At 33.5% G+C, this 21,969-nt stretch overlaps 1 protein-coding gene across 6 annotated transcripts in view; it reads left to right on the plus strand.

Annotated features, from left to right (window-relative positions):
• Positions 1-21,969, plus strand: part of OXR1 (oxidation resistance 1) — a gene marked incomplete at both ends in the record, with an annotated part of 102,777 nt that overhangs the window by 56,454 nt on the left and 24,354 nt on the right. For 4 of the 6 annotated variants that reach the window (XM_079722381.1, XM_079722383.1, XM_079722382.1 and 1 more), the window contains one exon: positions 2,400-2,562. In XM_079722381.1, the coding sequence (XP_079578507.1) occupies positions 2,400-2,562 (163 nt within the window). Of the gene's footprint in view, positions 1-2,399; positions 2,563-13,627; positions 13,694-21,969 lie in introns of those variants that run through there. The other 2 variants (XM_079722385.1, XM_079722386.1) reach the window with 1 other exon arrangement.

Below are 21,969 nucleotides of genomic sequence, written 5' to 3' on the forward strand. Positions count from 1 at the left end.
AAAATTTTCTGTGATTATTGTCAAAAGAGTAAAGGATCTAAAGCCTACCCTACCTTGCTAACAAGTTGGCCTGCCTCAGTTTAATGCATGCTGGCAGAAAACAGAGTCACAATGGCAGCAGTCACAGTACCAGCACTTGTATGAGTTCTTTGAGCTTCAGTCGCCACAGTTGGATGTGAAGAAGGCCAAGTGACAGCTACATGTGCCATGGGTTATGTTAAAGAAGAGGAACCATAAGTTTAGGGAACTTAAACCTTTTATAATGTACAGTAAGCATGGTTACCCTTTGCTCCAGAGTAAGGTACTATTTCTGCCTTCTAAAACTATGCTATGCTTTGTTTCCTGTTCTAACATACTTGAAAAGGTAGTGCTGAACAAATATACACAATGCCTCTGCTCACAATACATGTGGAAATCAAAGAGAAAATTGTCTATCAACAACTGCATTATTCCAAATGTTAATTAAACACAAGAAAATTTTATCATTACAATTATTACTAATAAACAACTCATCAAAGCAACATAAATTATAAATTGTCATAATTATTACATGTAAAAAAGTAAAATATAGGAAATGCCTTAATGAAATATTTAGGGCTTTCCTCCAATTAGTTTATGTATCCATTGATGATATTGTTCATTGAAATGATGAGATAGGATTCAGCCCCTCAGTTCTACCCCCTCCCTTTTTTCTTTTTATTACAAGTATTGAGAAGCTTTGTTCATAAAAAAGTCTATGAGACTGAAAATTTTTATTATAATAATGTCACTCAATTCTTTAAACATGTTTCTATTTATATTCCAAAATTACCTTTCATCAAAATTATTTTTAGTGACCATTAGTGAACAACTTCATTAAAAACTCCTCCAGTTTTATGGAAATCAGTGAATTAGAAACCACCTGATATGCCAAAGGACTTGTTGTCCAGTCTTTTAAAGCTTTTCCCCATCTCAGTACCAACTTTGGGCAACCAGGAAGTTTTTACAGTTTATGGCATGTAAAATTGTGGATGACTGATGATAGTGCTTTAGTGAAAGCAGAGAACAGGCAATCTGTAAGATATCTTGACCACACTGTTCTCAGGCAGCTTAGTATAAGATTAACATATGGAAGCAGAATATAAGAGATTACTTCCCTTAGGACTATCTTATGTGTCTGTGTACCTCTTGGAAAGTCTTTATATGTTGCTCTGAAGACTGTTGCTTTCAGGAATATAATAATAAAATTCTTCTCTCTCCCCCCTCACCTAAATATACAGTACAGTCTGTGCATTCAACAAACTGTGATTAGAATAATTTAAAAATATGGTATGATTTGCATAATTCATGAGCACATGAAAGGCAAAGAGCCAGATACTCAGATCTGCCAACGATACCAAGATGTTACAATGAAATATTCAACCCTATTATATCTTTAGTTAAAAATAATTTAAGGATTTGTTTCTCTCATTACTGTTGGTTTTATTTTAATTTTTGCATGGAATTTTCCATTTTAATGTTGTCCTTGCACCTTGGCTAATGTTCATTAAAAATTAGTTTTATTAGAATTTTGAACTGTATTGTATCTAAGTAATTTATGAAAAAACAATTGCTTGTTTTCGTAGAGACAAACTATCTGAAAGATGATACTTAATACCTTTTTAAAGTGTTAGTTGCCACATAAGAAATGACATTATTAAAAAATTTTATTAAATTAGAAACAATTTCCAGAACAGTGGTTATTGATTGGTATGTGCTAGTGGAGAGTTTTGTAATCACTTTCCAATTATCCATGCTAATTAAAGCCAACAAAACATACATATTTGAAATGTGTTGCTGACCCTCAAATAATGTTTGTCAGGGATTTAGGCTTTACTCTAGTAAACAAAATTGAAAAGGGGAACAAGAGAGTTAAAAGGTTGGATCATCCCTGAGCCAATAATACACTGTGTGTTCCTGGTATTTAAAAGTTAAACATACTAAATTTCTGTTAACTTGGAAAAAATCTGTATAATGTCCAGGTTTCAAAATAGGTAATTAGTTAGTTGTTTACTTATATTTTAGATAATTAGATCATTTGGTGTGAATGAGGTCAAAATGGTGGGTTCAGTTTTCCTTCCCATTACTAAGTTCCTTTAAAGAAAAGAAACATTACTGTGGACAGCATCTGAGCTTGTCAAAACCATGCTAAAGAAAATCCTAATGTAGTTTTCTCAGAGCTTGACAGAACACAGCCAAAAAATTTTAAGTTAATGTCTTCCTGGTAGTGGGCTTTGTTTTATTTTTAAATAAAGCATGGTATATATTTTGTATATTTTAAGTCTTCGAGTTTTGTGAAAATATTTAACAAATATAGTTTTTAAATTCTAGCTAACAGCACAGATACTAGGTCTATTATTAATAATCGCTTGTTCTAACAGGACAGACCACTTGTATGCCTTCTTCATTCAGTGGAGTCCAGAAATATATGCAGAAGATACTGGTGAATATACCAGAGAACCTGGATTTATAGTAGTAAAAAAGATTGAAGAATCTGAAACAAATGAGGATTCTACTAATGAAGCAGCAGCTAGAGAATGGGAGGTAAGGGGAAAAATGTGAAGATTTCATTTACCTTTTTGCTTTGTGTGATTTTATAGTTTTATAGTAGTTACAGGCAAAGTACAAGTGATCTTTGTACAAAAGAGTAATTTTTTAAAGGTTCACTGTCCATGTATATACATGTTTATTGAATAAATCTGATTAGTAACTTTGGTTTATTCCTATTTGTCATTTTCCTTTTGCTTTAAAATACTAGAGAAGCAACCTGTAGCAATAAAATGCCTTTTTTTGAGTAAACTTTAGAATAATATTAACTGTTGTTATACTAATTTTCATAACATACTTATTTCAGATCTGATTTGATTTTTGTTTTTTTTTCTGATTTGTTTTAATGTTATCTCCTGCATGGAGTCAGTACAGCAGTTATTTAACTCATTCATGCAAATTAGCACTCCTTTCTAATAAGCTCATAAAGCATTATCTTGGCATCAGTTTAGCAGTAATGCTAGGGAAATAAGCTGATGCTAATTTTACTAAGTAATGAAAGTTTTATGTGCTCAAATTTACTGAGCTTGTCTAAATGGTCAGATTAACACTAATCAACTTTTTATAACCCCTCTTAGATCCATCTTTTAATATTACATAGTATGTTTTTACATGCTTTGTCTCATGGGATTGATAGGATGACAGTATCCGGTTTCTCTCTTGTTATGGTTGCCTGGATTAATCTCTTTGTGCATTAGAAAATACAAAGCAGATGCTAAAATGTGATAATAAACTGAATCAAATTTTGTTATCCATGTGGTGTTAATGTTTGCAGTCGTTTCTGTGATGAATGTATTGTGTATGTACTTAACATGTATAATGATTGAAGGTATACATGGCATGTCTTTTGTTTAAAATGCAAACGTGATTTTGTATGTGCCTAAGTCCATTCTGTGTGGTATATACAGCATCAGTTTCTACTGTGACTACAACATAATGGAGGAAAAGAGTTTAACATATTTTGAGCATTTATTTTGAGTTATTTTAATATTTAAACCAACATTATTAATCTTCTTACCAGCTTTATTCACAATAGCTGCAAACTGGAAACAATCTGAATGCCTGTCAGCAGGAGACTGGATAAATAAATTTCAGAATTTTATATAATTCCAAATAATATAGCAATAAAAGGTTCTATTGGTAACAACAACATGGATGAGTCTCAAAGATAACAGTTTAATAAAAGAAGCCAAGCCAGACATAAAAGACTATATACTGTATAATTCCATTTACATAAAATTCATAAGGGCAAAACTAGTCAAAAGTCCACCAGACTACCTGTTTCTGGGAGTTCAGGGCTTGGCTAGGGGCAGGAGGGAACTTTATATAGAGTACTGGAAATGGTCTGTATTTTATTCTTGGTGATGATTTACATGGATGTTCACATGTACAAAATAATCCCTATGTATTTAAAATTAGCTTTAGGATACTTTTTAAATAGCCCAGGTGATCAAAGGCAGTAACAATAGAAGGAAGGTAGAGTGGAAGGGGATAAAATAAAGTTTTTAAAAAATGTATTACCTAGCTAATAAGACAGGATTTAGTGGCAGTTAGGTAATGGTAAAGTTTCTAACTTGGGTGGCAAGGTGGATGGCAATATTTTCAATCAAGTAAGGGAGCTGAGAGTTTTCTCTCCTTTGGGATTGGAATACTTAACTTTGGAAATAATAGACTTATTATTATTTTGTTGAGTATTGACATTTTGATTCAAAGGAACTGCCTCAGTTCTTGTGGAAGACTCTGCAGGTTATGATTTCTAAAGAAAAAAAGTCTCCTCACTTGTTTTCAACTGGAATTGATTCAAATAAAAAGAAGATGGATGATAAAAAATTTAATTTTAAAAACTTCTTTTGCTGCATTGTCTAGAAACGTTTTGTTGCACTATCTAAATAGTAGCCACTAGTGACGTGGCTATCGAGTACTTGAAACGTGGCTAATGCAACTAAGGAATTGAAGTTTTAATTCTATTTACTTTTAAATAATTTAAATGTAAAAACTGATACTTGATTCAGTATTGGACGACGTTTAAATATGTTTGGAACAACTTGGATATATGAATCTATTCTTTCAACTATAAATTTCATGAAATCTAAATATGATCTAAGTAAGTTCAGGTATTTTCTATGAAATTTGATGTCTGCATTGAGATGTAGTTAAAATATACTAATTCCTGTAGATACAGTAGCCCCTAGCCTCTTGTAGCTGTAGAGCACGTGAAATGTGGCTAGTCCAAATAGAGATAATCTGTAAATATAAAATATATACTGGATTTTAAAGATTTAGAATTGAAAGAAAAAATGTAAGATATCATTAATTTTTATATTGATTATGTTGAAATGATATTTTGGATATATTGGGTGAAGTAAATATATTAAAATTGATTTAACTTTTTTTTCCCTTTTTTCATATGTCCACTAAAAAATTTGTAATTGCATATGTCTTGCATTGTATTTCTCTTGTATAGTGTTGCTCTAGTGCCTGATAGCTACTAAGTACCTAAAAAGTTGTTGTTGCTTTTTTTTTTCCATCAAAAGTCTGTTGTTTACCTTAGGGCTCACTCTTGGTGTTGTACATTCTATGGGTTTGAAGAAATGTAAAATGACATAAAAAGTATTTTAAGTGTTAAAAGGATGTTTTTTAAAAAAGGAATTTGACTAGAGACATATATAAAATAAGAGTAATTCAAAATTTCTACCTACGACCGGAGAAGAGGTGACTTAGAATTTAGGATGAATTTATTATGAATTTATTTCATGCTAACATGAAATTTATACATTGGGGAAACTTTTGCATATGATAAACTCACCTCCTCTACTACTTCTCTTCTGTTTCCTTCCTGTCCCCCTACCTCTGTAAGTGGCATGAGGGCAGGGTTTTATGGGTTTCATACACTATCTGCAGAGCTAAGAGCAGTACAGGCATATAATTCATCCTCGATAAATACTTACAGCATTAATGAATAAATTTGGACATAAATTAAAATAAATAATGAAACTTGTACTTATTAAAAATTGATCTGTATCCTAAAATAAGTTCTTACGTCACTTGTAGTAAATATTTTGTCATAAAGCCATGGACTCTGGAAGTTGGAAGTTGGAAGTTGACATTTCAGCCTCTCTCATTTTACATTTTACACTATTCTTGGTTCTGCTGTAACATATTTAGTGATAAGAAACTTACTACCTCAAAGGGCAGTACTTTTCAGTTTAGGACAGTTCTGTTAGAAAGTTCTTTCTCTTAGTGAGTTTAAAGAAACATACCTTTGTAAGTTTAATCCATTTGTCTTTGTTCTTCCTTCCAGTGCACATTAGTAACAACATATTTTTTCTATATACTATGATAATATGAAAATTTATTATCAGATATTAATAGTTAAATATAATTAAATATTATTATTTATTATTATTATCTTCCTTTTTAATCCTCTACCAGGATTATTTTCCCTGGTACTTCTGTTTGACTTTAGTAACTCTTCTTTGATCTTACACTATCCTCATCATTACCCTAAAAGGATTCATTAACTGTGGCACCCCAAATTACTAAAATGTGCACCTTTTATAGCAAGAAAAATTCTATAATACTTGAAACAATTTCAGATCCCAAATGTGCACATTGAAAGTCAGTTCTACTGAAGATAATTAGAAAAGGTTGGAATTCAAGAATTAGAAATGATGAGAAAAGGAAAAAAAGGAGAGCAGTATTAGAGATTTGTACAGTGAATTCCAGAGAGAAGTGAGAGCAGCAGAAACCTACCTTTACTAGCAAAGAGGAAAGATAGCTAAACTTTAAGATTGTCAGGAGTAAGAACCCCTTAAGGTGCATTAGAACTAAGATTTCTGAATATTGGGAGAAAGAATCTAAAAATACTATACATGTAACTCAGGATGTGTAACAGATTGATGTTATTTAATATGTACTCTCTATTGTTCTAGTTTAGTCATTAGTCAATATAAATATAGTTAGCATAAAACATCAGCTTACCTCAACGTTGTTTCTTTTTTAACCATACTGTCTTGAGTTTCTTAATTATGAATTCTTCTGCTATTGGTAGTTTAAAACCCTACCTTGCGACTGAAAAGGAACAATTGTAGAGTCTTCTGGTTTCTGCCCGTATTCAGTGCAAGAAGTCAGTAGAGCATTTTTACTGAGGATAATATTTTATGTGGGCCTTTTCAGTTTTGTGAGAAATATTACTTGCTCTTTTGATGGGGAGTGTTTTTATGGATGTTCACTGAAAAGGAAAGTACACTAATGGCATTTCAGCAGTGTCAGGTAAAGGTGGGAAAAGATGCCTATTTTGACCCCTACTGTTTGCTGATGATTGTGCTTTGATTTGATTAATACACAATATAGAGATTTAATAGTATAGTGAATTTGCATGTGCCACTCAGCTTTCTCAACTTATTTTATCTGTAATCCTTCCTTTTCCCCAGTTCACATTTCTTCAAATGTGATAAAACTTTAAAATACACGTAATATGAATGTATTTTTACTGTTTGCTGTTTGAATCGGCATCCAACTAAGGTTTAGATGTTTCGATTAGTTAAAACGTCTCTTAATTCTCTGTAGATGTAGGTTCTCCCTCCATTTGTTTTGCTCGCTTTGCTTTTTTACCTTGTAATTTTAGCTTTTAAGAAATCATATTTTTCCTGTAGAATGTCCCATAGTCTGGATTTTGCTGATCACATCCCAACAGTCTTACTGACATGTTCTTCTGCCTTGAATTTCCTATAAATCAATATTTAGATCTAGTGCAACCCACCTAATCATAGACTATTATCTTTATTTTACAGATAATTTCTCTAAGCTTGTTTCTTAAGCTTAATTTTAGCTAAAATCCTCAAAGTGGTTAATCTGTAATTCAGAGACTATACTCTTTTACCACACCAAGTTCTCAACCTAGGCAGAACCTTTGAATCATCTGGGGGAGCTTTCAAAAATCTTAATACTCAGGGTCACCTCGGAGCAGTTAAATCAGAACCCCTGGGGTGGGACCTACTTATCAGTATTCTTTTAAAGCTCCTCAGGTGATTACATTGTACAGTAGAGGTGGAATAACTATTGTACTACCCCAAGCCACCACTTTGGGTGTTGTGTTAAACATATATAATGCTAAGACAAAAGATACTTTCAGACTATATTGGTCATAATATACTTTAATTTTCAAGTGTCTGTCATGCAAATTACAATGTATAAAACATTTTCAAAATATTCCCCTTATTTTGGTGTTGCATCTGCACACCAAAAACATAAGCTTGCTTCACTGTAGAGAAAGTTTCTTTAATCATTTTATGCTTTGATTTTTTAAAATATTTCTTATCAATAGTAGCAATCCTGACATAGTTACTTCAGGCATAGCTCCCTTACATACCAAAGGACTCCTATCACCTTATGTACTCAGAGGCACTACAAGGAAAGGGAAATCAAGAAATATACCAGGCCTTCCATACTTTTTTTTTAAATTGATCTATGCCTCTTGAACGTATCTATCAAATGCGCTTTCAAGTTTGATGTACTTGACAAGTACCCAGGTGTCCAATGGTATAGTCTAAAGCAGTGCCTACCACAGTAAGCCTGAAATATCTTTGAAGCCTGTTTTATTTTTAAGGTTCATGTGAATTTTGCATTTATCTTCTTAATTTATCTGATGTACCTAAAAAACTTTAAAAATTCTTATCATGAAATAAAAATGATGCTACAGTAATACAGATCAGTTTTATCCTATCACCAGGTACCATGGCACATAACTGCACCCCTCAGGCTTTATTACCCTCGACCCCAAATACCAGCTTCAATAGGCACTCTACTAGAATCCTCTGAAAGTTTTAGGTTTCACCTTGTCACATGTGTTGAGTATACCAGTCTTGCTGCTTGATGACATGCCTCAAAATTAGAACTTTTGAAGTTAAAATTGCTTGTTGTACCACTTCCTTTGGGTTGACATTCCACTCCTTTTGGGATAAGAGCTGGCAGAAAAAATTTTCAATTTTTTTTCATCTCTAAAGTTAATTTTATACCACTTGTAGTGCAGTATCTCTCATACTCCAGACCTACTAATTAAAACATCTAGTGGTCAAAACAACTAAGAAATTGACTTTATTAAATTAGCTTTAATTGATTTATTTAAAAGTTTACCTCCCAGGCTTATGTTTGTTGGTTAAATTTTAAAATACAAGTTTACTAAGATTGTATCCCCAGGTTTATCCTTGTTGATTAAATTTTAAAATATGGATTTACTAAAATTATATGCCCATAGTAAATTATATAATGTATTAGTGCTTTTCATTCTTAAAAGCATTGATTGATATTAGAAGATTACTCTGGTTTACTTCTTCTTACACTTGCCAAAGTATTGATAAAAATATGTTCCATTCAGTGTTTGGTTTCTGATACAACTTGTTTATTTTTAGGTGCTTGACATTACTCACATTTTCTCAAATAATCAAAGCTTTCATTTAAGTGAGAGTAAATATAAATATATTGACTGCTTATTAAATAAACCTGTACAAAGGTTTTGTAGTTATTCCAAGTATTTTAGAATCTGCTTTCTGGCATAGATAATTTTGTAAATCATTTATAGGATATTCCCATTTTGACATTAATTTTTAGTGTTCTCCATTTTAATTATATAAATTTAATATATTTAACCTAATCTTAGCAATTTAGGCTATAAAATTTATCATATTATATCCTTATTGATTTGGTTTTCCACTAGGATATGGTAATCATCATGTGGAATCAGTTCTGTTTTCTTAGTTGTCACTAATTAAGTAGAGTCATTACCGTGGTTGTTTATTAGGTTTCTCAGAGAGGACTAACAGTTTGGTATTGCTGCAACTTCTAAGAAGCACCAGTATCAGGAGGCTTCAATTGTTTGGTTAATGTTTTACTTCTTAAGCTGCCAGACAATGAATATTCTGGTGTTCATTTTCTTAAACACATGGGTTGTTTTTTTGTTTTGTTTTGTTTTTTAAATTAAAGCACAAGTAACGCCAAAATTAAAATTGAGTCAATATATAAAACAAAATTCCTGATCTCTTAGCCTAGCCTGCAAAATCCATACAGAATTGATTTTGTTCAAAATGAAAGTAGTCTCTATCTCTAAGTCACTAAGTAGAGGTCACATTTCTCAGATAAAAGCAATTAAAGAAGAATATACTTTTTTTTTACATTGATCTAATCACATAGGATTACAAATCATAATGCCAAAGAAATTTAGTAAATCTGAAAGATTCATAAATCAAAAGCATTAAAAACAATTAGAATTTATGAGTTAATACAAATTGTCTTATATAATATTTCTATATTGAGTATTTTTAAACCTCTTTACTGAGGTATGATTGATATACAAAAAGCTGTGCATATTTAATATATACAACTTGATGAGTTTGGAGACAAGTATATATCCATGCAGCCATCACCACAATCTATGCTGTGAACATTCATCATCTCCAGAAGTTTCTTCTCCCCTCTTTATAGTTATTATTTTGTAATAAGAACACTTAACATAAGATTTACCTTCTCAGCAAATTTTCAAGTATACAGTACAGTATTATTATAGGCACTGTGCTGTAAAGTAGGTCTCTAGTTCTAGGCTATTACGTTTTTTCATATTAGCATTTAGCACCCAAGAGTCATTATGGTCTGTTTTGACTATTACTGATGTTAATTACCTGAGGAAAGTATTGAACCAATGCTTTGCTTTCCCTATTAATAATCTATCTCAGTTACTAGCCAAAAGCTATAGACTATAAAATTTCTATTAAAGCACAAAATGTCTAATTGATATTGTGAGAAGGGATGAATGAATGACAGACTATTTTATGATTTTAAAAATTAAAATATTACTTTAAATATTGAGTAGGGTAGATAATGTATTATTGCTTCTAGTAGACCACTCCAACTTAGAGGATATCAGATATAAGGTAATTCAGTAATTTCAGCCCTGATAAAGAAAGTAAAGGAAAAAACATTAAGTTGAATATGTGAATTATGAGAACAGATTATGTTCGACCTTAATTAAGCTGGTTATGTTTTTAAAAGTGCTTTATTTTATAGCCTGTCATTTTACATTTTTAATGCTAAATTGACATCTGCTTCAAGCCCTGGGGTGTCTAGACAAATTTAAATGACCTAGCATTATGTTTTCTGAGTATTATGAAAAAAGAAAGGGCAAGAAGGAGATTTACTGAGTTCATTTTATGTCTGCTAGGTAGGTATTGTATTTATTAAATGGAAACATTTGGCTTCAAGAAACAGAAAATCACACTTAAAATAGCTTAGACCAGTTGATTTTTCTTTTTCAATTGAGGTATAAATAACATATAACATACTAGTTTCAGGTGTACAGCATTATGATTTGATATTTGTATATATTGTGAAGTGATCACCACAGTAAGTCTAGTTAATCTTTTTTGTGATAAAGACTTTTAAGATCTATTTATTCTCTTAGCAGCTTTCAAATATGTAATGCAGTATTATTAACTATATTCACCATGCTATATATTATATCCTCATGACTTATTTTATAATTGGAGGTTTGTACCTTTGAACCCCCCTTCACTCATTTTGCCCTCCCCAATGCCACCCCCACCCCCCACCCCCGGCAACCACCAATCTGTTTTCTGTATCTGTGAGCTTCATTTTTTGTTGTTGTTTTAAATTCCGCATATAAATGAGGTCATATGATATTTGTCTTTCTCTGTCTGACTTATTTCACTTAGCTAATGAACTCAGGGTCCGTCCATGTTGTCTCAGATGGCAAGATTTCAATCTTTTCCTTTTTTTTTTTTTTTTTGCCTACGTAGTATTCCACTGTGTATCTATACCACATTTTCTTCATCCATTCATCCATTGATGGACACTTAGGTTGTTCCCATATCTTGGCTATTGTAAATAATGCTGCAGTGAACATGGCAGTGCATGTATCTTTTAAAATTTGTGTTTTCATTCTTCAGATAAATACCCAGGAGTGGAATTGCTAGATCATATGGTAGTTCTATTTTTAATTTTGGGGGGAACCTCAAAAAATATACTGTTTTCCATGGTAGTTATACCTATTTACAATCCCACCAATAGTGCACAAGGGTTTCCCTTTTCTCCATATTCTCGCCAATGCTTGTTATATCTTGTCTTTTTGATAATAGCCATTCTGACCAGTGTGAAGTGATATCTCATTGTAGTTTAGTTGTTTTTCAAAGTGTGGTCCCTAGACCACAACCAGCAGCAATAGTATCTATGAATTTGTTTAAAAAGTACAGGGAATTCCCTGATGGTCCAGTGGTTGGGACTCTGTGCTCTCACTGCCAAGGGCCCAGGTTCGATCCCTGCTCAGGAAACTAAAATACCACAAGCTGCAGCGCAGCCAAAACAAAAAAACATTAAAAAATACACATTCTCAGGCTCCATTGCAGTCTGCTTATCAGAAACTGGTTTTGGAGCCCAGTATTCTGTTTTAATAAATGTTCCAAGTGATTCTGGTGTAGGCTAAAATTTTAGAGTCACTGGTTTAGATCTTTAAGAACCCATCCTGTCTAGGCATGGAGCCAGCCTTCTCAGAAACACATGGCTGAAAAGATACCTTAGCAAAATCAAAACTGTATTAGGAAGAAGGTGTGGAGATGTATGCTGAGTAAGATAACCAGTGAAATAGGCTGTCCTTTGTGTGGTGCATGTGTGTATATTTTTTTAAATCTCATTTAAACCACATTTTGGTACGCATATAATATTTCTAATTCTAGAAAGTCCGGCTGGAAGTAATGATAGGTTTTCAAAAGAGCGCCCCACCACCACCAGATTATTTAATGCTGTTGGTGTGTGCAGAGGGAGTGCAGGGATGGGGGTTGGTGACCACAGTTCACTATGTATATAATTGAACCCTGTATTGTAAAGCTGGTGTGGAGATGGGTATAGTGTGCCTACGAGGGACTGTGAGAGAGAGATCTTAGGGTAAGTGTGGTGGAGCTGGTGGGGGAGTTAGGGGGGTGACTGGTATGAGTGGCATGGCAGGGTGGATATTCATCAGGGGGTGTGCTGTGTCTTGTGCATACACATGCTGGAATGTGCAGGAAGGAGATGGGGGTGTGTGGGTATGGTGCAGCGTTGTGTATACTAGAAAGGTAGCTGTGTGTGTGTGAAGCGTGGCATTGTGTGCACAGCTTTGTGCGTACACACAACAAGGTAAAGGGGGAGGAGCAGTCTTAGCTTAAAATGGAAGAAATAGTCAGTGTATCATATGGCATTCATATTCTAGTTAAAATTGAGGTAATCTAGGTATTTATAGTCATAATAATATTTAATCTTAAAAATTCACTTATATTCAGGATACCCCTGGTTAGTGAAGTATATACATAGGCATAGTAAATATAAGTACTTTTTCAAGAAACTAGATGTTAGAAAATGCAGTTTAAAAATGGACTGTGTAAATACTAAAAGGAATTTTCAGGTCACACTGAATATCTGTATAGGATTTATTTGTAGTAGATTGGCTTCATTTTTACATAGTCATTCTAAAAGTTTGAGGATTGAAGGGTCCTCAAAGGATGTTTTACTGCTTAAAAAATACATGTAAGATGAAATTTTATAGAACTCTTAGATGTAAATGAGGAGCAGAATTTTATGACTGTATGAGCAAATAGTAATATGTTAATTGAAATCATTTGTGTCCTTTGGGAGGGACTCTGGAAACTGTACTAATTACTTTTTTATGACTGGGTTATTTTTAGTATATTTCTTAGTGTAGTGGTATTTGGAAATACATGCTCTGTATCTTTAAGTTTTTGAGTCCTTTCTCTGCACATTTGGGTACAGTGCAACCAAACTTAAACATGGGAAATCCTCTCTTCCCTCCCCAGCTTTACAGTCTCCACTCAGGACTGTCTTTGCAATGGATACTACTTAGTGATTAGCTCTCTGTCTTGTCAATCAAATCTTTGTCTCCAGCAAACTGTTTTGTCACTGTAGTAGGGCTCTTGTGCTAGAAATGTATTTTTGACAGAGGAAGAATGCTTTTTAAAACAGTTCTTAGGAGATTTGATGTAACTTAATTTGCCCTGGAAAGGAAATGTCTCGTCTCTGGTATGGGAAAAAGGGGAGAAGACATCAACCAATTAATCAAAAATATACTCTGGTAAATCTTAGTCGATGATTTCAATTTCTATATTTATTAGTCTTTTTATGGTGACATTCTGCAAAATTGTATAATTTAAAAGTTTAAGTATAGAGAATATTTATAGAATACAAAATTGTATGATTATAAAAGCGTACCTTAGTTTAAGCTATTTCTGCTAATCATAAATATCTTCAAAAAGGAAATGAATAAGGGACTGTAATTTTGGTTTGTGAAAGTGTTTTGGTTTTCCTGTTCTACATCAACAGCAAGTTATCAAACCTTTATTACTGCCTTAATTTTTAATTTAACTTTGTAGGAAAATATTTGGAATTTTTGTTTTGCTTAAAAATAAGTTTAGTAGAACTATCTTAGTGAATTAACTTTAATTTTTATTGACTGGATCCCAGACTAAATACATTTATAATTTTGTGTTTTAAGACTATTATTTTAGCAATCCAAGAAAAGTCTTTCTTAAGCTATCTGAAAAGTTTCAAGCATTTTTGCCTAATACAGAACTTTAAATGATATTCTAATAAAGAAATATCTTACTCGACCTTACTATTTTAAGAATCCTAGATATTTTTCAGTATAAGTATGTATGCATTATTTGTTAGAAAATGCATTGCCAGTTGTTTTTTCTTTGGTAATTTAAGATTATATCTTGCCTTATGAATATTAATTTTATTTTTACTGAGATTATAGATGATTTAAATGAGACTAGACACATACTTAGAACCGGGAGTGACTTTGGAAGATGCCTCCAAAGCAGCTTGCCACCCTTAAATGTTAAACATGTAAAAATATCAAAATGATTTCCGTTGCTGGTGGTGTAATTTGGCTCGAGAGTACTTTGTTATGTCTTGTTATTTTTAAGTTGAATGATTTCAAGTTTTTGTTTATGAAACATCAGCACAGAGGCATCTGAAATGATTGGATTTGTTAAAATTCTGATCAGGTTATCAGATTAGCCAATTAACATAGTTTGTTTTTTTTTTAAACCAAGAACAGCGATGCTATGCATGTTTTTTTTGATTTGCTGTTTGAATGAACATTTATCATTAGTTTGCTAATACTGTAATATAGTTCAGTTTATTACAAATACAGGCAAAATGTGGATATTTTGAACTTTATAGGTCATTATAATGTACATCACACACTTACAGTCACCAATTCCTTTTTAACCTCATAGGAAGCTGTTATGTGATTTTTCAGATAAGAGAGCATGCTTCTCACTGGTCCTCAGCTCTGCACATAGAGTTTATGTATGTTGTCTCACTTAACCTTCACAATAACCTTGCAAAGTCAGTAGTATTACTTCCCATTTTAAAGGTGAAAATTCATATGGAGTGGTTTACTGAACTAAGTTGTCATGGAGCACAGAGACAGCTAGACCCTAGCATATTCATTACCTCGCCAGGACGTCTTTGAGAGTTTTATAAAATGGTACAATACATTATGATGTGCTTTGGTGTGTAGACAAGCTCAAGTCCCAGTTTTCTAGCCATTTTCCTTGCTTTGGAGTAGAAATCCTAGAAGCTGTAGGGTAGGAGAAAGGCTTAAGAAAATACGAATTAAAATGATAGCAGTTCTTTTACTTGTTTTGTAGATTGAAATTTCCTCTAAGATTCTGCCAGAGAGGGAGCTCTTCCACTTTAAAACTGAAAATAAAAAATAATTTTTCCAGGAGTATAACAAATATTTTAGAACAAATAAAATTTCTCATTTTTGGACTTCGTATTTTGTAACTTCTTACAGTTCTACATAACTTTACTCAACTGATTAGTAGAATGGTATTACTTAAGTAATAAATAGTCTTATAGTTAGTATTGATATGGCCATATATTTATGTAAACTAGGACAGTTTTCTAAATGCTCAGTAACTGTGTGTTAACCAGAGATAGATTATTTTCATTTTGTAAATGAATTAAAGTCTCAAAGATAATAACTAATAGGACTGATAGTTAAATATGCTCCAAAATATATGGAATAAAGTTAAACCTTTGCCAGTTAGCTTGGGTGAGAACGATGTTGATCAAACATGCTTAACTTTATCTTTTCCTTATACATTTTTTATTGAGGTATAGTTGACTTACAGTATTATATTATTTTCAGGTGTACAACATAGTGATTCAAAATTTTTGTAGATTATAATCCATTGATAATTATTATAAAATACCAGCTACGTTCCCTGTGCTATACAATATATACTTGTAGCCTATTTATTTTTTACATAGTAGTTTCTGCATCCTAAACCCCTACCCCTGTATCACCTCTTTCCACTGATAACCATTAGTTTGTTCTCTATATCTGTGAGTCTGTTTCTTTTTTTATTATATTCACTAGTTTATTTTTTAGATTCCACCTATAAGTGATAACATACAGTATTCGTTTGTCTCTGACTTATTTCACTAAGCATAATACCCTCTAGGTTCATCCATGTTGTTGCAAATGGCAAATTTGTTTGTTTGTTTTTTATGGCTGAGTAGTAGTAGTCTGTTGTATATGTATATACACCACATGTTTAGGCATTCATCTGTTGACGGACACTTAGGTAACTTCCATATCTTGGCTAAATTGTAAATAATTGTAAATAATGCTGTTAGGAAAATTGGAGTGCACATATCTTTTCTAAGTGTTTTTGTTTTCTTTGGGTATATACCCAGGAATAGAATTGCAGTTCTCTTTTTAGTTCTCTGAGGAACCTCCATTCTGTTTTCCACAATGGCTGCACCAACTTATATTCCCACCAAAAGTGTGCCAGGGTTCCCTTTTCTCCACATCCTCGCCAGCATTTGTTAATTTGTGTTCTTTTTGACGATACCCATTTTGACAGGTGTGAGGTGATATCTCATTGTGGTTTTGACTTTCATTTCCCTGATGATTAGCAATGTTGAGCATCTTCTCATGTGCCTGTTGGCCATCTCTAGGTCTTCTGTGGAAAAATGTCTATTCTGGACTTCTGTCCATATTTTAATTGGGTTTTTTGATACTGAGTTATATGAGTTGTTCATGTATTTTGGGTATTAACCACTTATCAGTCATATTATTTGCAAGTGTTTTCTCCCATTCAGTAGGCTGTCTTGGTTTTATCAATGGTTTCCTCTGCTGTGCCAAAGCTTTAAGTTTAGTTAGGTCCTGTGTGTTTATTTTTGCTTTTGTTTCCTTTGCCTGAGGAGATGGATCCAAAAAAATAATGCTAAGATTTATGTCAAATAGTGTTCTGCCTAGTAGTTTTCTTCTAGTAATTTTATGGTTTCTGGTCTTACATTTAGTTCTTTAATCCATTTTGAGTTTATTTTTGTATATGGTGTAAGAAAATATTCTAATTTCGTTCTTTTACATGCAGATATCTAGTTTTCCCAGTACCATTAACTGAAGAGACTGTCTATTCCCCATTGTATATTCTTGCCTTCTTTGTCATAGATAAATTGACCATATGTGGGTTAATATTTGGGTTCTCTGTTCTGTTCCATTGATCTATGTGTCTGTTTTTGTGCCACTACCATACTGTATTGATTACTGTAGCTTTTTAGTATAATCTGAAATCAGGGAGTGTGACACCGCCAACTCTGTTCTTCTTTCTCAAGATTGTTTTGGCTATTTGGGGTCTTTGGTGTTTCCATACAAATTTTTTAAATATTTGTTCTATTTCTCTGAAAAATGCCATTGGAATTTTGATAGGAATTGCATTGAATCTGTAGATTGCCTTGGGTAGTATAGTCATTTTAACAATATTAATTCTTTCAATCCATGAACTCAGTGTATCTTTCCATCTGTTTGTGTCATCTTCAATTTCTTTCATCAGTGTACTACAGTTTTTCAAGTATAGGACCATTACCTCCTTAGGTAAGGTCATTCCTAGGTATTTTATTATTTTTGATGTGATGGTAAATGAGATTGTTTCCTTAATTTCTCTTTCTGATAGCTTGTTGTTGGTGTATAGAAATGAAATAGATTTCTGTATATTAATTTAGTATCCTGCAACTTTACCAAATTCATTGATCATCTATAGTAGTCTTTTGGTGGCGTCTTAAGGATTTTCTATGTATAGTATCATACCATCTGCAAATAGTGACAGTTTTACTTCTTCCTTTCCAATTTGTATCTTTTTTTTTCTCCTTGTTTAATTGCTATAGTTAAGATTTCCAGTACTGTGTTCAGTAAGTGGCAAGATTGGGCATCCTTGTCTTATTCCTTATCTTAGAGGAAGTGCTTTCAGCTTTTCACCATTGAGTATAATATTAGCTGTGAGCTTCTCGTACATGGCCTTTATTATGTTGAGGTATGTTCCCTCTATACCCACTTTCTGGAGTGTTTTTATCATAAATGGATGTTGAATTTTGTCAAAAGCTTTTTCTGCATCTATCAAGATGGTCATATGGGTTTTATTCTTCAATTTGTTAATGTGGTATATCACACTGATTGATTTACAGATATTGAGCCATCCTTTCATCCCTGGGATAAATCCCACTTACTCATGGTGTATGATCCTTTTAATGTTTTGTTGGATTCGGTTTTCTAATATTTTGTTGAGGATTTTTGTACCTATGTTTATCAGTGATATTGGCCTGTAATTTTTTGTGTGTGTGTGATATCTTTCGTTTCAGTATCAGGGTAATGCTGGCCTCATAGAATGAATTCAGAAGTGTTCTTTTCTCTGCAGTGTTTTGGAATAGTTTGAGAAGGATGGGTGTTAACTCTTTGCTAAATGTTTGGTACAATTCACCTGTTAAGCCGTCTGGTCCTAGACTTTTGTTTGATGGGAACTTTTATTACTAACTCAGTTTCATTACTGTTATTTGGTCTGTTCACATTTTCTCTTTCTTCCTGGTTTATGCTTGGGAGATTGTACATTTGTAGGAATTTGTCCATTTCTTCTAGGTTGTCCATTTTATTGTCATATAGCTGTCCACAGTAATCTGTTATGATTTCTCTTCCTTTTTCATTTCTGATTTTATTGAATTGGGCCTTCTCTCTTTTTTCCTTGATGAGTCAGGCTAAAGGTTCATCAGTTTTGTTTATCTTTTCAAAGAACCATCTCTTAGTTTCACTAATCTTTTCTATTTTTTTTTAGTCTCCATTTCATTTATTTCTGCTTCTATCTTTATGATTTCTTTCCTTCTACTAACTTTGTGTTTTGTTTGTTCTTTTTCTAGTTCTTTTAGGTGTAAGGTTAGGTTGTTTATTGGAGATTTTTCTTGTTTCCTGAGGTAAGCTTGTATCGCTATATACTTCCCTCTTTTAACTGCTTTTGCATCCTATAGATTTTGGGTCATTGTGTTTCATATTCATCTGTCTCCAGGTATTTTTTGATTTCTTCAGTGATCCATTGTTTGTTTAGTAGGGTATTGTTTAGCCTCCATATATTTGTGTTTTTTGCAGCTTTTTTTCTTGTAGTCGATTTCTAGTCTCATATCACTCTGGTCAGATAAGATGCGTGATATGATTTCAATTTTCTTAAATTTACTGAGGCTTGTTTTGTGGCCTAGCATGTGATGTATCTTGGAAAATGTTTCATGTGCACTTGAAAAGAATGTATACTCTGCTGCTTTTGGATGCAGTATTTCATATATATCTATTAACTTCATCTGGTCTAATGTGTCATTTAAGGCCAGTGTTTCCTTATTGATTTTCTGTCGGGATGATGTAAGTGGGGTGTTAATGGCCTGTGCTATTATTGTGTTACTGTCAGTTTCTTCCTTTATTTCTGTTAATATTTTCTGTGTTAGGTGGTCCTATGTTGGGTGCATATATATTTACAGTTGCTGTATCTTCTTCCTGGATTGATCCCTTGATCATTATGTAAGGCCCTTCTTTGTGTCTTGTAACAGCCTTGTGTTAAAGTATTTTGTCTGATAGAAGTGGTGCTACCCTGACTTTCTTTTGATTTCCTTTTGCATGGCATATGTTTTTCTATCTCCTCATTTTCAGTCTGTGTGTGTCTGACTTCTTAAGACAGCATATATACAGGTCTTGTTTTTGTATGCATTCAACCACTCCATGACTTTCGATTGGAGCATTTAGTCCATTTACACTTAAAGTAATTATTGATCTGTATGTACTTATTGCCATTTTGTTAATTGTTTGTACAGTTCTTTTTTGTTCCTTTCTTCTCTTCCCTTGTGATTTGATAACTATCTTTAGTGTTACATGCAGATGCCCTTCTCATTTTTGTGTGTGTATCTGTTATAGATTTTTGGTTTGTGGTTACCATGAGGTTTTTATGCACACACACACACACACACACACACACACACACACACACAGAGCGAGCAAGCAATCTATATGTGTATGTGATTATTTTAAATTGCTGTTCTCTTAATTTCAAACGCATTTCAACAACCCTGCATTTTTACTCTTCTCTCCTCACGTTTACTGTTTTTGACATATTTAACACTTTTCTCTTTTGAGTGTCCCTTAAGTGTTTATCATGGATATAGATGGTTTTACTACTTTTGTCTTTTAACCTTCCTACTAGCTTTTACACAGTTGATTTACTACCTATTTGCCTTTACCAATGAGCTTTTTTCTTTAGTAATTTTCATGTTTCTAGTTGTGGCCTTTTCTTTTTCACTTAGAGAAGCCCGTTTAACATTTCTTGTAAAGCTGATTTGGTGAACACTTTTACGTTTTGTTTGTCTGTAAAACTTTCAATGTCTCCATCAAATCTGATTGAGAGCCTTGCAAGGTAAAGTATTCTCAGTTGTAGGTTTTTCCCTTTCATCATTTAAAATATATCGTGCTACTTCCTTCTGTCCTGCAGTGTTTCTACTAAAAATTCAGCTCATAGTCTTATGGGAGTTCCTTGTATACAAGTTGTTGCTTTTACCTTGCTGCCTTTAATATTCTCTTTATTTAAAATTTTTGCCATTTTAATTACAGTGTGTCTTGCTGTGGTCCTCTTTGGGTTGATCATGTTTTGAACTCTGTGTGTCTTAGACCTGGATGTCTGTTTCCTTTCCTAGGTTAGGGAAGTCTTCAATGATTACCTAATCATTACCAAAATTCAGGTATTTTCTCTGCCCCTTTCTCTCTTCTTCTGTGACTCCTAGAATGCGAATGTTAGCACACTTGATGTTGTCCTGGAGATCGCTTAGTGTCCTCATTTCTTTTTATCCTTTCTCTCTTTTTCTGTTCCACTTATGTGATTTCCACTACCCTGTCTTCCAGCTTGCTTATCCATTCCTCTGTATCATTTAGTCTAATGTTGATTCCTTCTAGTGTATTTTTCATTTTACTTTCTGGATTCTTCACCTCTGTTTGGTTGTTCTTTTATATTTTCTAACTCTTTGTTAAACACTTATGATTTCTCACTCTGTTCATCCGTTTTTCTCCTGAGTTCTTTGATCATATCATGATCATTACCTTGGTCCCAAGTCTAGTGCCTGTGTACTGGTTGGTGGGCCCTCTGGTAGGCTGTGCAATGTACAGGGGAGGCTGTGGGCTCAGGGGTTCTTAAGGCAGCCTGTCTGCTGTTGGGTGGCACTGTGTCCCTGCTCAGTTAGTTGCTTGGCCTGAGGCACCTGGTACTGGTGCCTATAGGTTGGTGGGCAGGGCTGCGTTCAGGTGCTAATAAGGTAATGGGAAGATTCCAAATGGCACTTGCCAGCATCAGTGTCCCCATGGTAGAACAAGCTCCCAAAGATGGCTTCTGCCAGTGTATGTGTCCCCAAGGTAAACTCCTTTTGCCTCCTGCCTCTCCAGGAGACTCTCCAAGATCAACAGGCAGGTCTAACTCAGGCTCCTTTCAAATTACTGCTTCTGTCCCCAGTCCCAGTGTGTGTACGCCCTCTTAAGAGTGAAGTCTCTATTTCCTACAACCCTCTGGGTCTCCCAAAAGGAAGCCCCACTTGCCTTCAAAGTCGAACATTCTGGGGGCTTGTCTTTCTAGCCCAATACCCCTGGGTTTGGGAGCCTGATGTGGGGCTCAGACTCCTTGGGGAGAACTTCTGCAATAATTATTCTTCTGTTTCTGGTTCACCTACCAGAGGTATGGTCTTGACTGTACCATGACTCCACCCCTGCTGCCCATCTTCATTATATCTATAGTTGTAAAAGATCTTTTCTGATAGGTTCTGGTCTGTTTCACTGATACTTGTTCTGTAAATAGTTGTAATTTTGGTGTGCTCATGTGCTCAGGGTCTTTCTGCTCAGCCATCTTGCTATGTTTTCTTTATTTTTAAAGGCTGTTTTAGAGTTTATTCTGATAAATAACCTAAACTTTAATCTCTAATCATTTACTTGAAGCTGTTTATATATTTGATATACCCATATACTATATCCTGCCTTTTTAG

This window comes from Hyperoodon ampullatus (assembly GCF_949752795.1).
Source record: "Hyperoodon ampullatus genome assembly, chromosome: 17".
In the NCBI taxonomy this organism is placed as follows: domain Eukaryota; kingdom Metazoa; phylum Chordata; class Mammalia; order Artiodactyla; family Ziphiidae; genus Hyperoodon; species Hyperoodon ampullatus.